This window comes from Mastomys coucha, unplaced genomic scaffold (assembly GCF_008632895.1).
Source record: "Mastomys coucha isolate ucsf_1 unplaced genomic scaffold, UCSF_Mcou_1 pScaffold1, whole genome shotgun sequence".
Lineage (NCBI taxonomy): Eukaryota > Metazoa > Chordata > Mammalia > Rodentia > Muridae > Mastomys > Mastomys coucha.
In genome coordinates, this window is record NW_022196891.1 from 20,559,470 (window position 1) to 20,586,328 (window position 26,859).

Consider the following 26,859-nt stretch of genomic DNA (forward strand, 5'->3'; position numbering starts at 1 on the left):
ATATATATATATATATATATATATATATATATATATATATATATATATATATATATGAGGCTATTTGACTTTAGTTCTGTAGTATTTATAGAATCTTAAATGCAATAAGAAAGCTTATTTTTCCCAAATGTCAAGAACAGTTTAACAAAAAAATTCCTTTTGTGAAATGATTTGTAGTCTTCATTAATGGACCAATAAAACAATCCAATACTGCTATTTTTCTTTCTGGCGTATTTTTAAAATAATTTCAAAACTATCTAGTTCAATTGGTGTTTTGCGAAATAAAAGAAAGAAAGAAAGAAAGAAAGAAAAGCTAAGCTAGCTATGTCCCTGCGACCATTTCCTTCCTTCTGGTTTACCTCACCCAGACTTGGTATTAGGGTCTTATCGTGTCGTGTTATGCCATGTCTGGTGGATATTCTTTGTAGCCCTGCTTTTTTCTAAAGGGAAATGGAAACGGATGCAAACTGGATTTGGGAAGAGGGAAGGGATGGGGAAACTGGGCTTTCAAGGAAATGGTAAAAAGAAATCTGTGAGTGCCAGGAAGAGCCTGCTTAACCGGTGACCATATCTGGAAGTGGGATGAGTGGAGAAGAAAAGGAAAAGCTACCCCTCTGTTGAGTCCTAAGTCAGAAAAAGAAAGACCCTACCATAGGGAAGCAGCTATAAGCATTTGCATTGAGAGGAGGCTTCTGGGAAGAAAAAGAAATGATCTCTACCCAGAGCTAGAGATGTAACTTAGACGGAAGCTCAGCTGCCACCACCTTTTCCTATGATAATTTGAATTCCAAGCAATGGCCAAGATGATGTTTCTATTTCTAGTGTGAGGAGGGATATTGGAGACTTGATGGGGGACGGTGCAGGTAAAGCTTTAACACTGAAGCGTCATGTCTTTCTACTATCTGCCAGCCATTGGAGAACATACTACATGCAAACTATAGCTCCTTCAGTTTGGCTTAGTTGTGAAGCTAAAAGTCCGACTTCTGTAATCTCAGGGAGCTGAGCTGGGAAATATAGAAGCTGTCTTTGGGTCACACGCATTCTACTCTCATATATGGTATTAAGAACCACAACCCTCTTCTCGTTATTAGACTAAAAGTAATGATTTGATCATTAATAAAGCTGATTGATCTTCTGATCTCTGATTAATAAATCCTATTTCACCATCTTTCACATACACAGCAGTAGCTGACATACCAGTGGGTATAGGAATGTTGAAGGGGTCCCTTATACAAGTGGTTATTCTCACATTTTAGATAAGGAAACTGAGGCCAGTGAAGTTCAATAGTCTGACTATAGCCCTATGATATAAAATTCCACATAATTCTTAGCTGTCTGTCTCTCATATCCACATCCCTGATACTGCAGGAGGCTATTTCTGCCATTATCTGTAGGCCTATATTTTTCTTGGGCAATGTTCTGGGAGGAAACCTGTCAACTGTCTTCTGTATGCCAACAAGCCATTCTGTACAAAGGCACAAAGGCTGTCATAGAGTAACCAGTCTTAGAAACCTGTGCACAGTTGTACCTAGCTTTATGTGTGGGCTAGGGGCTCAAACTCAGGTCCAAATATATGTGTTGTAATTCTCTTTGCACTTAGCCACCTTACTGGTTTTATGGCACAGTCTGATGAATGTGTTCTGTCTGTGAGAGAAAACATGAGACATCAGTTCTTGGGTACCAGACATTAACACAATGTCCACAAGTCTATGATACCACAAATGAGATCAGCTTTTCATATCTGGATACATTTCCATTATATACACACACCACATCCTTGTTACCCATACATCCCCAGATGGGCATCAAGTTTGATTCCATTCCTTCGTGATTATGAATAAAGCTAAAGGAAATAGGAGGTCATATGTGCCTTTTTAATGTTCTGATTCAATTTCCTTTGGGTCTTATCCAGAAGTTAGAGATCTGAACCATAAGACTGTTCTCTTGGGAATGATATCATCATCATCATCACCACCATCACCATCACCATCACCATCACCATCACCATCACCATCACCATCACCATCACCATCACCATCACCATCACCATCATCATCATCATCATCATCATCATCATCATAATCATTAATGTGGGCATGTAGGCTCTATTGCCATGGCATGAGTGTGGAGGTCAGAAGACAACTATCAGGAGTCTCTTCTCTTCTTCCACCTTTACCAGTGTTCTAGGGATTGAACTCAGGCAGTCATGCTTGCATGGCAAATACTTTTCCCTGCTTAGGCATCTTCTTGACCAGAGGTCTTCTTTGATAGTAGCCATTCTAATTGGGGTGAGGGGATACCTCATTGTGATTTAACTTGCTTTTTTGACATTTAAGGAAGTTAAGAATTATTAGTTAGTTCCTATTGTTGTTCGTCCTAAGGGGCTGCAAACCCTCAGCTCCTTGGGTCCTTTCTCTAGCTCCTTCAATGGGGACCCTGTACTCAGTCCAATGGATGGCTGCAAGCCTCTACTTCTATATTAGTCAGGTAATGTCAGAGCCTCTCAGGAGACAGCTATATCAGGATCCTCTCATCCAGCACTTGCTGGCATCCATAATAGTGTCTAGATTTGATGATTGAATATGGGAAGGTTTCCCAGGTGGAGCAGTCTCTGAATTGTCCCTTCCTTCAGTCTCTGCTCCATAGTTAGTCCCTACAACTCCTTCCGTGGGTATTTTGCTCCCCCTTTTAAGAAGGAATGAAGGATCCACACTTTGGTCTTCCTTCTTCTTGAGTTTCTTATAGTTTGTGGATTGTATCTTGGGTATTCTAATCTTCTGGACTAATATCCACTTATCAGAGTGTACATACCATTTGTGTTCTTTTGTGATTGGGTTACCTCCCTCAGGATGATATTCTCCAGGTCTCAGAGCTCCCAGGGACTAAAACACCAACCAAAGAGTACACATGGTGGCACTAATAGCTCCAGCAGCATATGTATAGCAGAGTATAGCCAAGTTGGTCATCAATAGGAGGAGAGGTCCTTGGCCCTGTGAAGGTTCTATGCCCCAGTGTAGGGGAATGCCAGGGACAGTAAGCAGGAGGGGGTGGGGTAGTGAGCAGGAGGAGGGGGGAGGAAACAGGAGGTTGTTTTAATTTTTGGTTTATTTTATTTTATTTTATTTTTTGTTTTGTTTTTATTTTATTAGATATTTTCTTTATTTACATATCATATGATTTCGCCATTCCCAGTTTTCCCTCCAAAAAAACACAAAAAACAAAAAACGAAAAAACAATAACAAGAACATACTACTGTTCCTTCCCCACTTCCCCTGCTCGCCACCCAACCCTCTCCCGCTTACTGTCCATGGCATTCACCTACACTGGGGCACAGAACCTTCACAGGGCCAAGGGCCTCTCCTCCCATTGATGACCGACTTGGTCATCCTCTGTTTTAGTTTTTGTTTTTTTTATTGTATTTTATTTCATTTCATTTTTTTGAGGGAAGCCTGGGAAAGGAGATATTGTAAATAAAGAAAACATCTAATAAAAAAAGAATTATTTGTTGTGCTTTGGTTATCAGAATGTCTTCCTTTGGGAAGTCTCTACCTACAATCTCGCCTATTCTTAATAGGATTATTGAGCAGATTTCTTAATGATATTATTATGTTCCTAATAACCTATTAATATACTATAGCTCAGATGAGCAGTGCTCAGGTTTTCTTTTTATACTCTGTTTTTTTTTTTCTTGTCACTCTATCTCCCTTGCCATGCAGAAGCTCCTCAGTTTAATTCATCTGGTTTTCGTAGTCTGGCTTGATTTAATGTGGTTAATGAAATACTATGCTGATTTGCCATCAATAGGAAATCCTTGGCCTCTGTTTCATACAGTTGACAGTTAATATAGCAGTATGCTTGCATTTGCATCTTCAGCGACCATGCTTTTGGAAATACCATAACATCCATTTCTGTGATTCTGTAATTCAAGTTGCACCTGGAGCAGCAAAGGGAATCCAGTGGTTAAGTGCACTTGCTACTCTTAGTGAAGGACAGTTTGGATCCAGTGCTTATGTCAGGTCACAATGCCTCTCACTCCAGGTCCAGGAAATCTGGACATAATAATCTGACATAATTATTTAGTGTGCTGGTCTTTGTGTTTGTGTGGCTGTGTTTGTGAGAGGGGGTGCTACAGTGCATGTGAGTGGGTCACAGGAAAACCTTCAAGGATCAGTTCTTGCCCTGCTGTCTGTAGGTCTTTGAGATGAACAGGTTGTGAGGCTTAGTGAGAAGCCCCTTTACACTGAGCAGTCTTAAAGATCCAGAGGAGCATCTATGTGACAGAGGGCTTTTATAGAGTAAAATGTGGTTTAGGTTTTGACTACTGTAGTTTCAATGATAAGAAATACCTAGTAGTATCACCGCTAATATTTATTTTATTTCCATTACTAGAATGAAAGCACCTGGCAATAGTTTCTTCAGAATCATCCATAACACACTTTACCCTGGCTAAAGACATAAATTAATCTTTAGAGATTTCTTGCTGGTGAGAATTGAAGGCTTACTTCTGAGCACAGAGTCCAGAAACCAGGCACCATCTGGGGCTCAGATGTCAATGTAGACCACAAGTCTTCCACTTCAATGTTTCTAGCTTAGAGTTTGCTTTTTTGTAACATCTCCAAGTTGCCAACATGCTCATAGCATGTTCGTTAAGAGTTGAAGCAGCAATTCTAAGTTAAAATTAATTAAAACTAAGAGTCCTAGTTTCATTTCTTTTCCTGTGATTAAAATACCATGACAAAAAAAAAGCAACTTGGGGTAGAAATGGTTGATTTTAGTTCACAAGTTGAGGTTCATAAGTTCTGCATATAAGGTCAAGATAGTAAGATGTCACCTTTGCAGTGACGAGCAGAGGGAGATGAATGCATATATGCTACCACTTAACACCTGTTCTCCATTATTGCACATTCAGAATCCAGGCCCAACAAATATTGTTGTCCATAATGACTGGATTTTCTTTCAACAATTAAGAAAATCAAAAGAATTTCCAACAGGGTCCAAATAAAATATTATTAAGACCGTCTGTATAGTCTTACAGGTAATTCTACATTATGTCAAACAGACAATTTAAACTAACCATCATGCTAAATAAAAGAGAAAGCTCAAGTTCTCAGGGATCAGGGGGTTGTTGTAGGTTTGATTCCAAGCACCAAGATGTTGGCTCACAACCTTCTGTAACTTCAATCCTAACAGATCTATTAATCTAATAACTTCCAAGCATCCATACACACATGGTACATAGATATATATGCAGATAAAACTTTAATATATGTAAAATTAAAAAAAAACTTTTTATAGATTTACGAAAATACTCACTGCTGAGGAGCACAAACCATAAGCAGTACATTCAGAAACCACATACAAATGAGAGGAGAAAGTACAGACAGAGAATACACTTAATCTTCTAGAATAGGTTTTTGGACAGTGTCACTATACAACAATATTTCCCCAGTATCTGCTAAGATGGGTTTCTCTGAGAAATTGAAAGCCATCACAGAAAGATGAGTTTTGATAATTTAGTAAGTTTTCTTAAGCACCAAGTTATTCACTGAGTTCCTTTGTGGAGAGTAGGCAAATAATCATCAGAATATATTTATGAAACATACATGCAGATGGCTAGGCAGATAGTCAGCAAAGTGCTTGGTGTACAGGCGTGTGGACCCAAGTTTGTATTCCACAACACCCTTGCAGAAGCTGGGTATGGCTATATATGCCTGGAACTCCAGTTTGGGGGCATAGGCAGAGAGGTGGATTCTGGGGCTCACTGGCCAGCAATTTTAACTGAAGGAGTAAGCTTGTGGTTCAATGATAGACAGTGACTCAACAAGATGGAGAACTGATGGAGGAGATGTCCAATGTTAACCTCTAGCCTCCACATACCGTGGGTGTGTGTATATGTGTATATATATATATATATATATATATATATATATATATATATGCATATATACATATATATGTGTGTGTTATCATTTTATCTTGGGGAGATAAATAAGTAAATAAGTTCAAGTTAGATGTAAATTGTTAAGATCCTCTGCTTGCTAAATTAAAGGAACAAAGGGAGGCATCCTGGAATTTCAGATCTGGAGACGGTTGAGAAGAACAAGCAAGGTACTGGCTGCCAGGGAAGTTTGTCATGAAGGAAGAAAGGAAGACTTATGTGTCTTAATTCAGACCACATGGGTATGTTCTCGCCCTCTTTTTCAAGGCAGCTGTGAACACAGTCCTCTCCAGGGACAATGGCCCCATGCAATTTGATCTGAACCTCAGTTCAGAGAATGGCTGTTCTCTCTGTTGTGTGCAATTATCCAATCTCATCTTCGGCAGAGAAGCTATTTGAGATTAGCAAACTGTTCTTCTCTGTCCTTCAAAGACACCTGGACCAATTTGTGGGGAGGAAGCAACCAGCCTTATCGGCTGACTGGCTGAGTTCCAGGACATCGCAGCTCGTGAATCGACTCTGACACTTGAAGCTCTATAGGCCTTGTAGAGAGCTTTGATAAAACTGCTGAAGAAGCTAGCTGTGACACCAGATGTAGGCTCACACTCCATCGTACCCTATTCCAAAGTTAGTAATGTAAAAAAAAAAAAAATCAAACAAACAGACTAATGTAAGAACTGCCAATAAAGCTTGAACCGGTCCTTCTCTTAAAAACCAGCCTGGAGGACTACATAGTCAGCCCATATGAGGCTGTGCTAGGTGAAGAGGCAAGTGGATTCAGGAGACATGCTAACATAGTAAAGCAGAATTTTGATGTACTCACTATGTATTATTTAACACAGACTCGGAGTTTGTAAATTTAGATGTTAATTACAGAAGGCAGATGAGTTGAAGGCTGGGGAGATGGTTTCATCAGTGAAATACTTGTTTTGCAAGCATGAGGAACTGAGTTTGATATCTGGAACCCACATGAAAAGCAGGACATCCTGGAGTAGAGTTGTAGTCGTATCACTAGGGAAGCAAAAACTAGAAGATCTCTGGGGCACACTGGTCAAGGGTGGCTGAAAAATAATGAGGTTAAAGCTACTGAGATTAGATTCTGACCTTCACATATGTATATGTACACTGGTACATACAGTCCCACCCACATCTACATGTGTACATATTCTTGCACAAGGCAATAGTAGTAGTAGTAGTGGTAGTAGTAGTAATAATAATAATAATAATAATAATAATAATAATAGTAATAATAAAAGTTTCAACAACAGCATCAGCAATAAGTTCATCAGACCTGAAAAGTAGGCACTAACTTTTGGTTTCTATTCTCTGTTTTGTACTAAGTAATTCTGAACTGTGTGAATTCTTCTGCCTCTGTCTCTCCTCAAGTGGTTTGAACTGAATTAGGCATCTTTAGGCTTCTTGTATTAATGAGTTAAATTCTTATTGAATGTTTATTATTTCCTTTATGTGAGAAGCCTTTTGAGGGATTGTTGTTTGTTTGTTTCTGTTTCCTTTTTTATAACAAACTTTGTGTGGATGTATGTATGTGTATATGATGCACATATGTACAAGTTTGGAGGTCTCAAGTCAACTGTGGGTTGCATCACTCAGGTGCTGTCAACCTTAATTTTTGGAGACATGGTCTCTCAGTGGCCTGGAACATGCCAAATAGGCTAGGCGGGTCAGCCTGAATCCTCGGGAATCCACTTGTCTTTCTGCCTCTGATGTTGAGATTAAAAGTGAATGTTACTGAATCTTACATTTTCTAAAATATGGATTGTGCTAGAGATTGAATTCAGGTCCTCGTATTTGTGAAGCAAACACTTTACCAACTGAGTCATCCCCTGTCATGGGTAAAAATACCTTCCTTCTTCATGTCCAAACTCAAGCTGGGTTTCCTTTATCTCTGCTACTTGACAAACAAGAGCGTCCATCATCCCAAGCTTCCACCAATCACGACAAAGCTGATATTGTCACTTCCAAGTAGAATCTATACGTAAAATTTAATCATATAATATCCAATATCCTAAAAATAAATACTATTAATACAAACATCCTAATTCAATTGGAACCCACCTACTTTATCTCACTGACATTTTTCTTTATTGAAATCATCACAGACAAACAGAAACAACTTCTATAGGTCTGTTAATAAAAGGATACTCTTTAACTATCTTCTCTCCTGGGAGAGACTGGCTCTGGTATTCAATACACCAAATCCATCAGTGCTGTGGTTAGGTAGGTTTTATTGTCTGTGTGTTGTCAACTGGGTGACAATTGCACGACTAGTTCCATGAAGCTTTTAAATGGTCTCCGCACTGTATAGAAAGACAATACAGTGACTTTTCAGCACCCTCAGGACCACCTAGCTCTAAGGGATCCTGATACACTCTTCTGGCCCCATTAGGCACTTGCACCCACGTGTGTGTATGTATACTCATACACAGACACATGCACATACAAATGAGCCAAAAAAAAATATTTTAAAAGGTATACATTATTTAAAGGGGGAAATTACACAAATCACATGTCCTTCTTCAGAAATCTCAGAGACAGAAATAGGAACTCATAGTCCCTGTTAACGGTAGTGAACATCTGTAGATCTCGTACTGACCCTTTGTTTCCGCCAAGGTCCAGGGCGTTTAGTATTCCCCGCCTTAAACACACCCACATCAATGGCTATTTCTCTTTAAAAATTGGCTCCAGAAAAGTCAGCAGATGGCAGTGCACTGTTATGGTTTCTATTTAATTTTGTGTCTCTTGTATAACCTCTCTGGGTGTTTTGACCTCTATAAAATACCTGTTCCTGCTTACAGAGTGACTCATTTTGAGGTTTATATAACAATTATGGGCTTGTTAGTTTTACAACGCCAAATCAGCAATTTTCTATCGTGATGCATTTATCCTGGTTTTCCTTAACTAAAGACTGGCCTATGTGACCCATAAGCAACTCGAAAGTGACATTTCCAAGCCCAGGAAGCTAATCCTAGATTCTATTTACCTATTTCCAAATATTTGCACCATCTGTGATTCCATATTGGTTTTTTTGGCTTCACTGTTACCGCTCAAGGACTGTAGCTTGGGAAAGGAATGTATTATAAGCACGAGATGGAATTTATTCCTGAGATGAGGAAAGGAAATAACAGACTCAGGAGGCCTGATGCATATGCAGCTTGCCACCTTCGAGGCCCAAACTTTGTTGACTTCTTGGCACTGATAAGGAATATATAAATGAATGCTACATATTTCCTTAACCAATTCCCAATGCATGTTTGCTCTGGAGCACAGCTGACTCCACATAATCTTCATATCAACAAAATAGGAGCTCAGTATTAAAGGTGACCTTCAGTTTCTGATTTAGTCAAACCAATGGGGAAAGGCTCTTTAAAGCACCACCCCCATGTTTTGGCAACCTCACATTCAGTATAATTTGATTTTCCATAACACTACAGAGATCTAGTCAAGCAAAAGAGTGTATTAAGACTCAGATGACAAATACTGCATCTGTCAGTCTGTCACAGATGAAAAGCCCCTCCCTTGGCCCAGACTCCTGACTATAGTAAGAGGAAAACACCCTTTTGCTTCCAGGTACAATAATAAATTCAGGGAGAGACTGAGTAAATAAGCTGAATCTACAAAGTCAAGGTTCTGGGGCTCAATGTGAACTTAAATGAATGATGATCCCTAGTTCTTTCCACCAACCAGGATTTTCCAACCAACAGTATTTGCATGACTCTAGAGACAAAGTACAATCCACAAACCACAAGAAACTCAAGAAGAAGGAAGACCAAGAAGAAGGAAGACCAAAATTTGGACACTTCATTCCTTCATAAAAGGGGGAACAAAATACCCATGGAAGGAGTTGCAGAGACAAAGTGTAGAGCAGAGACTGAAGGAAGGACAATCCGGAGACTGCTCTACCTGTGAATCCTTCCCATATACAGTCATCAAATCCAGACACTATTGTGGATGCCAGCAAGTGCTGGATGACAGGATCTTGATAAAACTGTCTCTTGAGAGGCTCTGACAGTACCCAACTAATACAGAAGTAGAGGCTCACAGTCCTCCATTGGACTGAGTACAGAGTCTCCAATGACAGAGCTAGAGAAATGACCCAAGGAGATGAAGGATTTGCAGCCCCTTAGGATGAACAACAATATGAACTAACTACTATTCTCAGAGCTCCTAGGGACTAAACCACCAACCAGAGAGTACACATGGTGGGACTCATGACTCCAGCTGCATATGTAGCAGAGGATGGCCAAGTCGGTCATCAATGGGAGGAGAGGCCCTTAGCCCTGTAAAGGTTCTATGCCCCAGTGTGTAAGGGAATGCCAGGGCCAGGAAGCAGGAGAGAGTGGGGTGGTGAGCAGGGGAAGGGGAACTGGAACAAGGGTTTTTTTTTTTTTCTTTTTCTTGGAGGGAAAACTGGGAAAGGAGATATTGTATGACATGTAAATAAAGAAAATATCTAATAAAAAATAAATAACATGAAAGAAAGAAAAGAAAGCATTCTTTATATAGATTGATTCATTCAGCATATAAACATTTCTCATCCCTGGTATTGGAACTTGGTTCCCTGGCAACTCTGTTTAGAAAATGAAATAATACCACTTTCTGCAATAAAATTATGCCTACTGAGAAATCCATCTACTCAGGGTCTTGTATATATGCCCATGCAAGTCTATTTCTACATATGTATGCACATACATGTTTCCTTATGTGTGTGCTTTATGTGTGTGTGTGTGTGTGTGTGTGTACATCTGTTCATGTTTGTGTAACATAAAATGCTTATAAAAACTCTAAAAAACATACCAGTATTCCATTTTTCCAAGAGTTGCAATTTTAAAGCCAAGTGGCTAACAGCTCCATAGATAATATGCTGGCCATACAAGCTTGGGCATCTGAGTTCAGACTCCCAGAACCCACGTTAAAACACCAGATGTGGTAGTACAATTATAATCCCTCTGCTTCTAAATGAGAAGAAAGGCAGAGATGCAAGCCTAAGAACAGTGTGCCAGCTAGCTTGGTGAATGCAGTACTGAACAATAAGCTTATGTCTCAAACATACTAGGAGGCACAAACCAACATTTAAAAGACACCGGGGAGCTCCACATCCACACTAGGGACTGTGTGTACCTTCACTCACATATACAAATACGCACATACACTACACAAAATATTTTATAGAGAGGCTGAGTGTGGAGATCCGTGAATTCTGAAACAAGACAGAGGCTCAAGAAAGATAACATCAGTGTGCATAAAGGGGAATTTATTTCTTGGAATGGTGGGTGTCACAAGGGAGAATTCTAGAGATGCTAAGTGAGTTTTGCCTATGGACACACATTTTTAGAATACATATAATAAATCATTAAAAGGTCATAATAAGCTTTATTATAACATTTCATAAATGTAGTACATTTTCAGCACACTAACTTCCTATTATTTTGTTAGCAACCTGTCTCTTTCTCTTAATCTCATTTCTCTTTTAACAGGTCCCCTCATATACTGTGGTGTTTGCTTTTCAGGTGTATGCTGTATACAATTAATTTATGCTAGTAAAAATAAAACGCATCATAGTGTTAGTATTAAATTTTGCTTTCATTGTTAATACAGGAAACTATATGAATACAAGGTCAAATAATGGAGTGTAAGACATGTCTCATCAGCTAAGAGCACTTGCTGCTCTTGCAGATGACAAGAATTTGGTTTCCAGAACCCAGAGCAGGCAACTCACAGCCACCTGTAATTCCAGGAGGACATGACACTTTCTTTTGGCCTCCACAACCTTGTACTCACTCACACGTAGCCACAACCATAGACACATATATACATAATTGAAAATGAAGCTATAAAATAAATCTTAAAAATACCTGTCTTTATAATTTTTATACGAAGAGGTAACACTTTGTCAAGAGCTAAGGACATTAAAAGTAGCGCTGTGACACCATCCATGTAAACAGCCGAGCCTCACATGGGGGGGGGGCATCCCACATCCAAAGAGCTTCTAACTCTAAGCAAGTCCATGATTCCAGACAGTCTGCTCACATCTGGGTCATGTGACTTTTTCGATAAGCAGGTTATCTGACTGAAGAAACTCTAGTGTTTCTCAGACCGTGAATCTCTTTGCTCCTGTTTGTGCTCTTGGCAAGAAGGGATTTGAGAAGGCAAAGTGTCAGTGTTCATTCTCCATGCCAGGGGATAACGTTTTTGCAGAAAAATGATTTCAGAAATTTAAGAAAATCAAGTAAACTGTACTGGAGTTTGGAGATGGAGTGTGTAACATGGGAGACAAAAGAATCAGAAAGACATTGTTCTGAGAGTTGTAGAGATAGTTCGTCAGGTAAGCACTTGCTGCAGGAACATGAGGACCTGAGTTTGAATCCCAAGCATCCATTAAAAAAAAATCTAGGCTTACTTCCACCTGCTTCTGTCACCCCAGTATTATAGGAGGGAGACAGTGCTTCCTACATTGATCCGGGTTCAGTGAGCCCTGTCTAAATAAAATAGGCGGAGAAGTGCACATGCATCATAAACTTGAAAATATCTCCTATGGTTTCTTTACACTAGAACATGCCCTCCACACACGTGCATGCCTACAAGCACGTGCTTGCACACACACATATCAAAAATAAATCTTATATAAAAGAAATAAAGCTCTGGCATTCTGACTCTGAACGGTTCAAAGAAAATTTTCACCACACCACAAAAGGCACTAAGTTAGGCCTGTGAATTTTCAAGCAATCACCAAGTCAATAAACAGATACTCTCAAAATATTTTAATACAAGATATATACAAGGCATAATTCAAATAAACCAAGAGTTCATAATCTCAACACCTTGCTTTCACCTCTGGTAGACTGGGAGTTGTGACTTTCTAGGCATTGTTAACATATGTTTTGAAATTTATCCTCTTCATATTTTGTAAACCAACTTTTGACATTTTTCAACTACTGTTGACATTATTCTTTAATTTCTCTCATTTATATTTATCTGTTCCTCTATGTATGTTATTTTTCTAATGTTATTATTTCTAAGTTAATTTAATGTCTGCTGAATTAATTTGCAGCTTTTTATGACAATTTTATTCTTCTGAGGATAAAACTTAGCATCTTCACAAAATGCAGATAAAAAAATAAGATATATTTAAACATCTAACAAGAAAAACAACAAAAAAGAAGTAATGAATGTTCAATTTCATGAATCAGAGAAAAGGGAAAAACTTATTGCAAATAGATGCTGGATAGAAATTAGAGTGATGGCTCAGTGGGTAGTGGTGCTTGTCCCCTGGAGTGATGACTCGAATTTGATCCCTGGAACCCATGTGGTGGAAGACAGAACAGATTCTTGTAAGCTGTTACTGACATCATGCTTATGTCATAGTGTGTGTGTGTGTGTATGTGTGTGTGTGTGTGTGTGTGTGTGTGTACATGGAGAGAAGAGATGCTCACTAGCTACCACCTAGAGCTGGAACCTAATGACATTTAATGGCTGTTGCAGAGAAAGAGAGTTTTCATTCAGGATGTATGGTCTCTATAGGCTAACTAGCATGTAGCATATGGTTCTGCTGAGTATGTGAACAGTATAAACTTAACTCAGTTACAACAAAACAAAGAAGCAGAAGGTGGCTTGAAGTGGGGTGGATCTCCAAGGAGTTGCAGGTGGAGTAGGGCTAAATTTGATCAAAATTCACAGTATCATGCATGTAATTTCAAAGAATATAAATATTGTATATTCTATAAGGACACTGAATACTTTAAAATATGCTCAACTAAAATGCTGAACACCTATACCTCTTCAATAGCACTAAAAGGAAAAAAAGTAACATTTATAATGCTTCTAATAAAGTCCCCAAAGATAATGGACTTGATACAAAAATTTTTGCATAAAAACCTAGATCCCAGGAGCTTAAATTACAGAATAATGCAGCCAACCAAATGATCTACTTCTAAATTGCAGAAATTCTTTGGAATTCAGATTGCTTTCTCATTTAAGAAGCCATACTTTGTGCTGAGAATATAACTTAGTTGGTAGAGTGCTTGCTGGACAAACATGAACCCTTGAGTTTTATCCCTGTACCACTTGGAACCAAGCAAGGTGTCAAACACCTGTAATCCCAGTACTTCCGGGGAAAACTTGAGATCAGAGAACCAAGGCTATCCTCAGTGACTTAACAAGTTGGAGAACAACCTGAGCTCCATGAGAACCTGCCTCAAAGCAATGGTTAAAAAGATTATTATGTTAAGTACAGTTTGAATGTGGTCTTTCTAACCAATTTTCATCTGTTTAATGAGGAAAGGTATTTGGCAAGTTTGTTAATTTTTGATATAAACCTGTGTTTAGGAAACACATGGATGCTCACACACACACACACACACACACACACACACACACACACACACACACACACACACAGGGATGGCTCTATGGTTAAGTGCCTGAGTTCAGTTCCTAGTAGCAATTTCTACAAGCTTACAACCACCTGTGATTCCAGCTCCAGGGGATGGCGCCCTCTTCTGCCCTCTGCATGCACTGCACTTATAAGCATATACCGACAACCAGGCACACACATATCATATTTTAAAATTAAATAAAGAAAAGAATCATTACACTATCATGTATAAATGCAAAATGTCCATGCCTTGAATTTTATACCTTATTCCTGCATTTGGAGCATGGTTAATATATGTATGGGCCTGAGAGTGTTTACTTACTCAGTTCCTCTTCGAGAGGGAGGTCTATATCTTCATGTGGGCATCATCCATGCAACTTTCAGTAGTTTCCCTGGTTCTCTGTTTTCAAATAAATCACAGGCTAGCCCGACATTCACATTCTCTATTATAACCCCGCCTTGTTGCCCTTCTCTTTTTAAGGCAGACACCCACTGAATGAAATAAAAATCGAATGTTCATTTAGCTCTCTAAAAGGAGATGGGTATGAAGCTAATAAAAATGACTGTTTCCCTCGCTCATCTTCATTCACTTTCTTGTAACCTCATGCATAGCTATTTGTTCTAACCTAAGAAATCAATAGGTATGAGAAATTACAACGATATTAAAGTCAGATAGTATGGACTTAGTTGGGAGAACATTTCCCAGAGTAGACTCAGTTTTTATTATGAACTCAACTAAATTCCTTTTGTAATTTTTTTGTTTAACTTTAGGTGTGTATTTAGGTTGCCAGGGCATTCAGAGCCCTAAAGTTATAAGCATTTGTTAGCTGTCTGCTGCTGGTTTGGGGATTGCCAACTCTGGTCTGGTGATAGAATAATTGGGATTCTTATTGTTGAGTTATTTCTTCAGTCTCTTGCCTAAACTTTTCTAAAACTTCCACATGACCTGTCACAAGTTCTCAATTGAAATGAAGTTATAAGGCTGTCATTCCTGTTACTGTCTGTAAACATCTGGAAACAGAATGGTGATCCAAAGTAGTTTAAATGAAGGTAGTGTGTGTTCAGGTCCCAAGTACCCACTTTAGAAGTCAAGGACAGCAATATGTGTCTATAATTTCAGCTATGAGGGTAGGGCAGAGATTAGAGGATACTTGGGCCTGACGGCAATTTGGTGAGGAACTCTGTCTCAAAACATAAAATGAAGAATGACAGTGGAAGGTGTCCAAATATGAAGAACTACAGCACCCACAGCACATGTATTTGTATGTACACACACACACACACACACACACACACACACACACACACACACACACACACACACAGCAGAGGAAGAAAGAGAGAGTTCTACACACATACATACAAACGTATACTCACAAAGGGGGAGAAACCGAGAGGACAGGAGGGAGGGATTGAAGAAGGGAGGAATGGAGAGAAAGAGAGAGTGGGAAGGAGAAGGAGACAGACAGACAGAGAGCGAGCAAGAGAGAGAGAGAGAGAGAGAGAGAGAGAGAGAGAGAGAGAGAAAGAGAGAGAGAGAATAGAGAAGTAAGTGTTTCAAGAGATCTAAAGGTCTAGAAGCCTGGAAATACAAATGCAAAAATATTCATTTTTCTTTCTTGATTCTCCACAAGTCATGTGAGCAACATTTTCAGCTTTCTCCACACTCTCTTCCTGTTATATGAGGTGAGTGTAGTATTTTTATGGACTGTGGATGGCATCATAAGGCAGCTTCAACCTGAAGTCTGTGTAACTCTTCCCTTAACCCTTCTTCACTTTGCATTTTCATCTCCCTGCCTTCAAACAACCAAATCTGCAAAATCCTTTAGTGTTTTCCTCTTCTGTTTGCACAAACATGTTCGACTCTTATCAGTGGAATATGCATATTATCTGAACAATAGTTCAAAATTATTAATGTTTTTACCATTGTAGATAAACGGTGTCATGGTAAACAGAAGCTCACTTTATCATGTAGAAGACATAACAATGAATATGTTGAATGATAATTTCTGAGCAGTATAACTCAAGATAAAAACCTTTTATCAGTCTTACATAAATGTAGAATGATTGGAGTGGCAGTTGATGTTTTATTTCATATTCCTTGTGGAAACATAAAAATTTCTGAGGCTGTAGGACAGCTCAGCCAGAGATATGAATATGACAGATCTCCATCTTAACTACCTTGTCACTTCCCCAAATGTTGTTACTTATATTGTCTGTACTTAGCAGTGATAGTCACCATGTAGGTGAATGTAGTTCATGATAAAAAAAAAAAAGACCTACCATGGAGAGAGAAGGATGATTCTAATGCTTTAGAGATCATTTGATTTCTGCATGGAAAAATAAGTGTATTTGGGGCTGAGTCAATGGCCCACAGGGTAAAGTGTTTGCATACAAGCATGAGGACCCAAGTTCAGATCTGCAGCACCTGTGTGATAAGCTGAGTTTGTTACAATGCACCTTTGATCACAGCTCAGGGAAGCAGAGACAGTATATCTCAGGGGCTCAAGAGACCTCAAAGAAGATGGGAAAGAAATTAAAGAAGATAATTAATGTTGACTTGTCTTCCATATACATTTACTCAGGCAATTTCACTCTCACAGGGATGTGTATATACATCTATCCAACACCTATGTAACACAAAACACACACACACACACATACACACACACACACACACAGAGAGAGAGAGAGAGAGAGAGAGAGAGAGAGAGAGAGAGAGAGAGAAAGATGAAGAAACATTAATTATTGTCAAAAGTTATGGAAATCAAGCCAATGAAAACTTGAAAGCAGAGCCTGCACAAATTTCTCAGTCGGGAAGAACACTTGCAAAGGGTCAAGAAATTGAAGAGAGGTATGCTTGGGGGATAGGGAACTGGGTGAAGCCACCAAAGAGTCCCAGATGCCAGGAAACCATGAAGATCCCAGGACCCAGTGGGGATGACATTAGCTGAAATACCCTACAAAGGGGAGGAAAAACCTGTCAAGACCAAATCAGAGGGTGGGTAAGCCCCTGGTTGAGGGATGGGGCTACCCACCCATATTAAAGATTTTAACCCAGAACTTTTCCTGTCTAAAGGAAATACAGGGACAAATAGTAGAGTAGAGACTGAACAAAAGGCCATCAAGAGACTGCCTCACCTGGGGATCCATTCCATATGCAGCCACTAAACTCAGACACTATTGCTAATGCCAAGAAGTAGTTGCTGACAGGAGCCAGATATAGCTGTCTCCCGAGAGGCTCTTCCACATCCTGATCAATACAGATGTGGATGCTCACAGCCAACCATTGGACTGAGCATAGGGTCCCCAGTGGAGGAGTTAGGGGAAGGACTGAAGGAGCTGAAGGGGTTTGCAACCCCACAGGAAAAGCAACAATATCCCCCAGCCAGATCCTCCAGAGCTCCCAGGGACTAAACCACCAACCAAAGAGTACACATGAAGGGACCCATACCTCCTTCTGCATATGTAGCTGAGTATGGCCTGGCATCAATGGGAAGGGAGGCCCAGATCCTGTGAAGGCTCAATGCCTCACTATAGGAGAATGTAAGGTCAGTAAGGAGGGAGTGGCGGGTGCTCACCCTCATAGAAGCAGAGGGGAGGGAGGATGGGATAAGGGGTTTGTTGAGGGGAAACCAGGAAGTGCAATACCATTTGAAATGTAAATATATAAAATAACCAATAAAAATAACAAATAACTAACTAAATAAATAAATAAATAGGTGAAAGAAATAAAGAGAGAAAGAGAGAAACAGAGAAAGAAAGAAAGAAAGAAAGAAAGAAAGAAAGAAAGAAAGAAAGAAAGAAAGGAAGGAAGAAAGAAAAAAAGAAAAAAAAAGACTTGCTGCATCTGTAGAGGACCTGAGTTTAGTTCCAAGAATTCATGGTGGCCCCTCACAGTCATCTGCAATTCCCACTTCAGAGCATCTGACACCCTCTACTGATCTCTGAAGATACTGGATTCACATGTATACACACACACACACACACACACACACACACACACACACACACACACGCGCGCGCGCGCACACACACACACACACACACACACACACACACACGTGCGCGCGCGCGCGCAGACATCTTAATATAATGAAATGAACCTTTAAAGTAGTTTAAAAGCAATACTGTACTGGGAATAATAATATGATATATGAACTTGGTTAGTATCTTCCAAAAGTCATTCATCAAGCAAGCCAACATATGGGACTAATCTCCTAGTTAGAATATCAATATGTGACATTTGTTTAAATACAAGTTGCATTGGAACAACTATTGTATAATTTTATATGGGAGATAATGTCTTTTGACTATGCTTGTTCTAACTCTCTGAACACCAATGATGCCAGAAACATCCACCCTGGAATACTGAAGACTGGCTTACTATCATCTCTCTGATGATATTCATTGAACTTTCATAATATATTTCTTTTAAAATATTTTATTACACATTTTCCCTTTTGTAAATATTTTTGCTTTTTGACAATTCCATTCATGTATTGAAGACATCTTGATGATGTCACCAAACCCTCTCTTTCACCCAACAAGTACCTGTCCTGCTTTCACATCCTTTTTATTAATGACCCTCTGTGTTTACCTAGGGTCTTAGACATGTGCATGAATGTGAGTCTATTTATTGGATCACGGCAAGCAACCAGTGGCTACACTACTGAAGAAAAATGTCTCTTATACTTGACAGCTGGTACAAGAGAGAGAATCACTTCTCTTTAGAAGTGCATTACTGGTAGGATTTTGATGCCACCATGGATGACCCAAAGCCCAGACAGAAGAATGGGTTTACTAATAAGATTTGGTGAATTAAGAAATAAATTATTTCTAAAAATTATAAAGGGAGGACATGAAATGGAGAGGACAATGTGGGAGTTCTTTGAGAGTAGGTGAAGGAAGGAAAGAGAAGGTAGATATCACCAAATACATGGTGTGGATGCATGGACATTTCAAAGAATAAATAGAAAAAAAGAAAAAAAAATGGACTCCTCCTTATCAGCTATTAACGGCCAATATTTCCTCAATGAGGGATGGGTAGGGCCTTTTGAGTCCCTCCCCTGTCCAGTGGAATACTGATGAGGCTGAGTCCTGAGCACTTCCTATGAAGACATGAGTTTCCTGACTATGTCTCTAAGACATAGCTCTGTAAATCACATCAGTTTTTCAAACACTGCCCTCTCATACTAATTATCTGACTAAGTGAATTGCATTGGAAACTATATGCAATGCATTTGATATCTAATTAGAATATAAGAAAATTAGCCTATATTTATTCTTATCCTGGTCCATTAGAGAATGGGATGATCGAACAGTTTTTAAAGATTGCATTCTGAGATGCAAGAAAATACTTTAAAACCTGAATGTTTTGAAGTGCAAAGATTGTCACATGACACATTCACAGACAAACCACGTAATCATGCAAATGTGCAGTGAGAGTCTATAAACAATAACATATCTGTTAGAGGTAGCTTGTGGTCTTCTTTTTATTATTAAAATTTTGGTTAGGCTTGAATTCCCAGACCTCACGTGTAATGAGAGGACTGAGTGTGAGACAGGCATTCATTAAAAGGCATTCTTCTTTCTCATATTATCTCATTTAATCCTCATAAGAAACGTGTAAAGTTCTTACAGTCTCCATCAGTCACAGAAGAAATGAAGATATAAAATCATCCTGTGTTCTGGAGCTTCATTTGTGCCACTATAATAAAATACCCTGGGGAGAAGCAAGTAAGAGAAAAGGATTGATTTTGCCTTATCATTATAGGTTACAATCCCTAACTGTGGGAAATACAAAGTGACAGGAATTTGAAACATGTAGTCAAGCCACGTTCACAGATAAGAGCAGAGAAATGAATGCATATATACCACCTACTCAGTGGGCTTGGTCTGATACACATCAGAGCCTAAGACATGGGCTGGTGCTGCCCACTTCCAGGTGATGTCAGTGAGGGCAGCTAAGACAATTCTCATAGATACACCTACATGCCAACCCTCATGTAGACAATTTTCCCAGGTGATTCTACCTTGTTTCAAATTGAAAATGAAAGCTAGCTCATTAGAACTTCTAGCAAATACCCATAATCAAATGTTAGTAAATATTTGTTACTGGTGGTACAAAAACTTCCAAGTATATCCATGAAAGTTGTCTATGTGTACCAGGATACATGCTAAATAAAAGAAATATAGCTTTGCATACTACGGATTCTAACATTTTACAGTAATAGTAATTCAAGATACTGAAATTTAGAAATGGCTTTTATTTTTTTTTCTCAGTTTGGGAGATAATTAGCTTAAACACTTTATTTTTGGTGTAATATGCATAAGATAATGTAGCATTAATATTTCATAACATAATTTTCCTTTAATGTGTTTTTATATATTTTAATTTTTAAATGTGTCGTTTGTACATCCCTTGGAATAAGTAGATAGATATAAAAGCAGATAATTCTCCGCAAGGGATTTTTGTGGTCTGTTCTGAATTCAGTAGATAAAATGACTTACATGCAAAATATTTATATTGTATATTTATTAGTGTAGTGGTTTATGTTTAAGTCGGTAAAGTAAGAAATTAAGAGAGAGTAAAATGCCAAGAAGGGTGGTCACACCTATCCCTTCAGAACTCAGGAGGGAGGGCCATGAGTTGGAGGTCTTCCTTGGATATATGGGAGTTCAAGACAATCCTGTGGTACATAATAAGACTGTTTCAATTTTACCAAAAATAGAGGGCTGTGGAGAGGGATCAGCCAGTAAATTGTTTGATTTTCAAATGGGAGAACTCAAGTTGAGATGTTCAGCACAGTTAGAAGATCCAGGAGCAGACACTCTGGGGGAAAGCCTGGGGCTTTGGTGGCATCTAATTTAGCAAGTGGGTTAGTTTCAGGTTCAGTGAGAACTCCTGCCTTTAAAACATAAGGTGAAGAGCAATAGAGGAAGATGCTGGACATGGCTGTTGGACACACAGACATAGAGACACACAGACACACATGCACACACACACACACACACACACATCAAGAAAGACAAAGAATAGAAAATTTACATTCTGTCTCAAATCACAGCATAATCTTTATTCATACAAAATTATAATTTCTGACCAAATCATATAAAACTCCCACTGGAAATTACAGGGTATATTTTAAACATTGGTTAGAAGAAATTAATATGCCCCCTATATAGTTTGTGCATGGGGGATTACGTGACCTTGCTGTTGTGTTGTGTTGTGTTGTGTTATGTTTGCTTTGCACACTCAGGCTCAGAACCCCAGGCTGGCCTGGACTCTTGGTCACTGAGCTCCTGTGATTACAGACCTGGTTCAAACAAGCCTTTCAGAATCCCTTCCAAAATGTTTTCAAGACTCTATGCAAAAAGAGAATAATTTTTTACTACATTATGACATGTTTAAATATGAGCAAAAGAAACATGAACATTTATTACAACTCAGTCTTTAGTGCACACTTCAAAATTTCAATCAAGCATGCTAGACAAAGCTGCAATAAAAACATCGAATGACAACTTCCCTGGTCAAAAGCAGAATAGCTGTATTGACTTAGTCCTTAAAAGCCAGATCTACATCATCATAAATTGACCATAAGTTAGTTATTAGGCGACCTGCATGTGCATTGTGAAAACTTACTCTGCTACTAAAAATGAATGCTTAAAAGAAAAATGCATGACAATTTTTATCATTGCTGTAAAACAGTTGCTTTTAAAAGTAACGTTTAGTTTTATTTCAGAACGGGAGTTTGTTCTTTTACTTTATTTGAGTTTTGTGTGTGTCCGTAGTTGTTTTTATTTTGTTTTGTTTTGTTTTGTTTTGTTTTTGTTTTTGGCTTTTAAGCAGACAGCCAGGCACTCAAGAGGTAACTGTCCTGGTTGGCGTCAGCAGAAGGGCGCCACCTGGTGGAATGAGAACAATTTCAAAACCTTGCCTTGCTGAACTCACAAACCTTGGGAATCACCTCGCTACCACAGAAGTGTGATAGAGACGTTTTCTTGAGTTCCTACTGTATTTGTTATGATCTACCTTATATGTTTCATTGTTTCTAGATTATTTAAACATATGTCTAGTTTATTTTTAACGTTTCAAAAGGCAGCATTTACACAGCGGCTGATGATTTAAAGAGACATATATCTATTTACCGTTCAAGGTAATATGTGTAGACATGCACAAAGCAAAGTTTGCAATCACTCTGCCTACTTCTCGGATATGAATATGTTGTCGTGATTGTGTAAAAGTTAGGAGGTGGGGCTTTTGAGTTAAATGACCTAAGTTCAATCACATCACCAATTCTGAAGACAAATTTGGTTATAAGGGTTAATTTTTTAAAGAGGGCATTCATACCATCCGTTAAGTGGGAAATGGGCGCAACAAAAGTGACCTCAAAATGCTGCTCTGAGAGTCTAGTAGAAAACTGCATTTGATAAATGTTTCCTGCTCCACTCAAGAATATCTGAGCACACAGAGCAACTGCTTCAGAGGTGGTTGCTCTCGGATAACAATGAGCTATAATTGGCCACTCAAGACCTTTAGATCCATCAATAAAAAGTGAGGAATTGATCATGGTAAGAGGGTGTGATTGTATCTGCCCCTGTCAGAGTACTTATTTTCAAACCTTTTATAAATGTAGACTATTATGAAAATAAACACAGCGATTGTAAATGAAATCAGTCTTTTAAAAAACAAATGAATCAATTACTATTTAAAAAGGGTGATGACTAAAATGATAACTATATTGGTGATGGTTCAAAATATTTAAAAAAATCTGCACAGCCCTTTCTGCTTTCTCAGGAGGGGTTGCCTCTGGTCAGGGTGAATGTGATGGACAACAGCACATGATAAGAGGAAGCAGAGAAGAAAAGCCCTTTATAGGCTATGATAGTTACCAGATTCTACGACCCCTAGCCACTGCCATTCCCAAGATCGACTTTTCTCGCCCTGTGCTAAATGCACATATGTCAGATGTCATAGGGTAAGGCATCTTTGGGGCTCATGAAAATCACTATCACAGAAAGTGAAAGACCTTTTGGACAACATTCAAAAATCTAAATCATTCCGAATCAATGAACATTGAGTGAGCAGCTGGAATATGCCTTCTGTTTAATCACTGAAAAGAATTGCACGAAGGTACAAGTTAAGTTAAATTTGTGAAATTTTATTTTGAAGTATCATAGCAGCCAGTACAATTATTCTAACATATCTAGTATGGTATGAACATTGTGTGATTATTCAAGGCATAGTGACTGAATCTGTTCAATTCTTTGTGAGTTTCAGACCATAACTTATGTATTCACAACAACCACCCACATCATATGGCCATCGTTTTATATATTAATCTTTGGACAAGGAGAGTGCTAGCTACAGGGATTCCCCAGGAATTTCTGAAAGCCTCCTGTGAGGCTACTGCAATAGTTATAGTAGCCTAACTTTGCCTTTACAAAACCATCCTCTGCCAATACATGGATTGGATGCATGCCACTCACACTTCAGAATCATGTGCGAGCACAGACTCTCTTTAAAATTCCCAATTAGAATTAGAGTTCTGCAGATGACCACTCTCTCAATATCTGACACAGCCATTAAAAATATGCATGCTAGAGAAATAAATGAATCCACACTTGAACCTCTCCTGCCATGTGAATTTTAAGTGTCAGGTTAATCCTGACAAAGGGATTTGCCACGCATACACACAGAGTATATCTGCCTTGCCTCTCGCAAACCTCCCCCACCCTTCCAGAAGCTGTCTGCAGCACCTCAAGTTACCAGCTGGTGTCACAGGTTAGTGAGCAAAAATTTCATGTGGAGACTCTCTCCTGGCTAATCATTCTTATCAGTCGCATCACTCCAATAGCCGTAGAGAGTCCAAGCCTTATGGATAAAATTTAAGGACTTCAGCCTAAAAGGGGAATGTTACATCCATGTTCCTCTCCTGGAATATTTTTCAGTGAATCTTCTAACAAGTCTCTACATGGTGATGTGTGCTAATGAGGGAAGGGGACAGAGTAGAGGCATAAGAAGAGGGGGCATTGTGGAATAATGTTTTAATCTTTGCCTTCTTATCTAAGGGCAAAGAATGGGTGGCTTAAGGCGGCAAAAGCTTCCTAAACTGCAATTTTTACCTCCACTAAACAGAGAGAGCCGTAAAACACTGAAATTTTCCACCTGTGTGAAACACATGTGCAAGGAGATGGGATGGGGATAGGGGAAGGAGGAAAGAGACCACAAGCCAGGCGAGATGACCAAGACCGGAATATTAATACAACATTCCTGGCATCCTTTCCTCTGCTTCAGCATTGCCCTGGGCAATTTGGACAGCTCCTCTAAGGCTTCAGTGTTTAGAATACCAAGAGCTGAAGTGCTGGGGTCTACTTGCCTTGCAGGGTCCCCGGCCCAGTCACCCCACTTCTAACCATGAGCTGAGTGTCTATGCCCGAAAACGCCTCTAGCAGCCTTCTACCAACAGTGCGCTCCTTGGGCAAAGAGCTCAGCGCTCCACCTCCTGCATCTCGCTGCGGGATCCTCTCTAGCTCTATAGCATTGCGCTGACCAAGAATGGCTCTCTTAGTCCGGTAGTAATTAATGTAAACATGATCGCATCTCAGGCAGACTCTCTACAGCCTCCGTTCTCCTCGATGGAGCATCGCCTCGCTCCTGACCCCTCCAACTTTAGAAAAAGCGTGACCCAACTCTTAAATTTCCTCCAAACCAGACACAGGAAACAGCCATTTCTCCATAATATTAGGCTACTTATTGTCTAAAGACCCAAACACTAACCCCCAAAGGGTGGCAGGTACCAAAGGACGCAAAAGGGGACCGTAGTAACTAATCAGCCAATACAGGGCACCTTAGTTCTGCAGACGCGACACATCCAGACCCAACAAACCACCAAAGCCAGGACCTTCCTTGCCACCCTGAATGATAAAACGCCTTTTATTGCCTCATGCTCAGTTCCACCCGGCAGACTAGAGAAGCCGAGTCCTCTTTTCCCACCCTGCTTTTCCATCATGATCCTCTCCAAAGAAAACAGAAGGGAAACTCTGATAGCTTAAAGGTCGTTTGCCTACTTCAGTATCTCTGGCCAGCGCGCGTCCGAGCCACAGTGAGACAGGGCTGGACCCGTGTAAGAGACAGTCTCCAGGATCGCGCTAGATCCATTCAAAACGCGTTCAGGAGAAGTCAAGACTCCCCACGGCAGAAGAGCTCACTCCTCCCTCCCACGGCAGCCTCTCCGCTGTGGCATATCTCCAGCCTTTACCTCTCTGCCCACTTCCCCGCGGCTCTCCACCTTGAGCATCCCGTCGCCCGGCCCCAGAGCGCACTCGGCTGCTCTAAGTTCCTGCTGGGTCCATAGATGAGACAAGAGAGCCTGGGAGCGAGGTGGAGGGAAGATGAAGAGAGGCAAACGTGGGAGCGAATCTTGAGGGACTACTGTGCGTGTGTGTGTGTGTGGGGGGGGGGGGTGGTAGATGATTGGAGCCACCACTCCCGGGAGGGATAGTCCCTAGAGGCCAACTCTCACCTGGTCGGCTGGCTGCGATTGGGTTGCCCTGGCCCCAGGGGTGGGTTGCTGCTCCTGCTTCATGGCTGTCATCCCCTTGCTGCCCGCGTCGGAGCTCACACTTCCTCGCGGGCACTTCACACTCGGGGACCGTCACTTGGCAAGCGATCGCATGTCACAGACGCCCCGTCGCTCTCGGAATTGGCGGAAGAGAAGAGTGGCGGCGGCAGCGGTGGGGTGGGGGGGTGGGGGGGAGGGGAGCGCCAGGGAGGGGACGGAAAGCGGCAGCAGAGGCAAGTAGGCTCCCTCTTTCGCAGGATCCCTCTTTTCCACTACCGCAGATCCTCGGACTCCCCACTGTCCCCGCCCCCCCACCACCACCCGAGAATGCAGACACCCGACGCGACCAAGTGGCAAGTTAGTGGAGCGGCGGGCGGCTGGCTGCCAGCACCTGATCGCGCCGGAGCGGTGGCTTGCAACGCCGGAGGAGCCAGGCTTTCATTCTACCGCAGTCCGCCACCCGCGCACCCGCACCGCCGCCGGCCCTCGGGGGCTCCCCGCACGGTGCTCAGCGCGCCAGGTGCAGCAGCAGCAGTAGCAGTAGCAGCAGCAGCAGCAGCAGCCAGGCTCTGCGCTCCAGCATCTCCCGAGCAACCGTAAAGCGGGAGACAGCCCCGGACGCGCTCCCCACTCGTGTAGCCCAGGCCGCCAGGCTCTGTGGGCTCCCCCCAGCCCCCCGCCCACCCCCCGCGGGCTCTGGATAAAACCCGGAGAAGCGGAGTGTGAGCCAGTGCAAAAAACCCTTGGTGGCTCCAGAGCGGCCACTAGGCATGCTCCAGCACTTCAAGAAAGCAGGGGTAGCAGGGGAGGGGGGTGCTAGGGGGGGGATCCCCGCCTGGAGCCCCACTGGGCGTGTGCAACACCTGTCTGCACACTAGGCATTTGTCCCATATAGTGACCCGAGGGTGTGCACCTACTGACTTAAGGCAATAGAAAGGCTTTAACCTCCAGCTTGCCTTCCC

At 40.7% G+C, this 26,859-nt stretch overlaps 1 protein-coding gene across 2 annotated transcripts in view; it reads right to left on the bottom strand.

Annotated features, from left to right (window-relative positions):
• The window catches only part of Dpp10 (dipeptidyl peptidase like 10), a 716,117-nt gene extending 689,558 nt beyond the window's left edge, over positions 1 to 26,559 (bottom strand). The window contains exon 1 of one of the 2 annotated variants that reach the window (XM_031380842.1): positions 25,859 to 26,559. In XM_031380842.1, coding sequence (XP_031236702.1) covers positions 25,859 to 25,930 — 72 coding nt within the window. In that variant the 5' untranslated portion in view covers positions 25,931 to 26,559. Of the gene's footprint in view, positions 1 to 25,594; positions 25,790 to 25,858 lie in introns of those variants that run through there. The other variant, XM_031380845.1, reaches the window with a different exon arrangement.
• Positions 26,560 to 26,859: the final 300 nt, after the last annotated feature.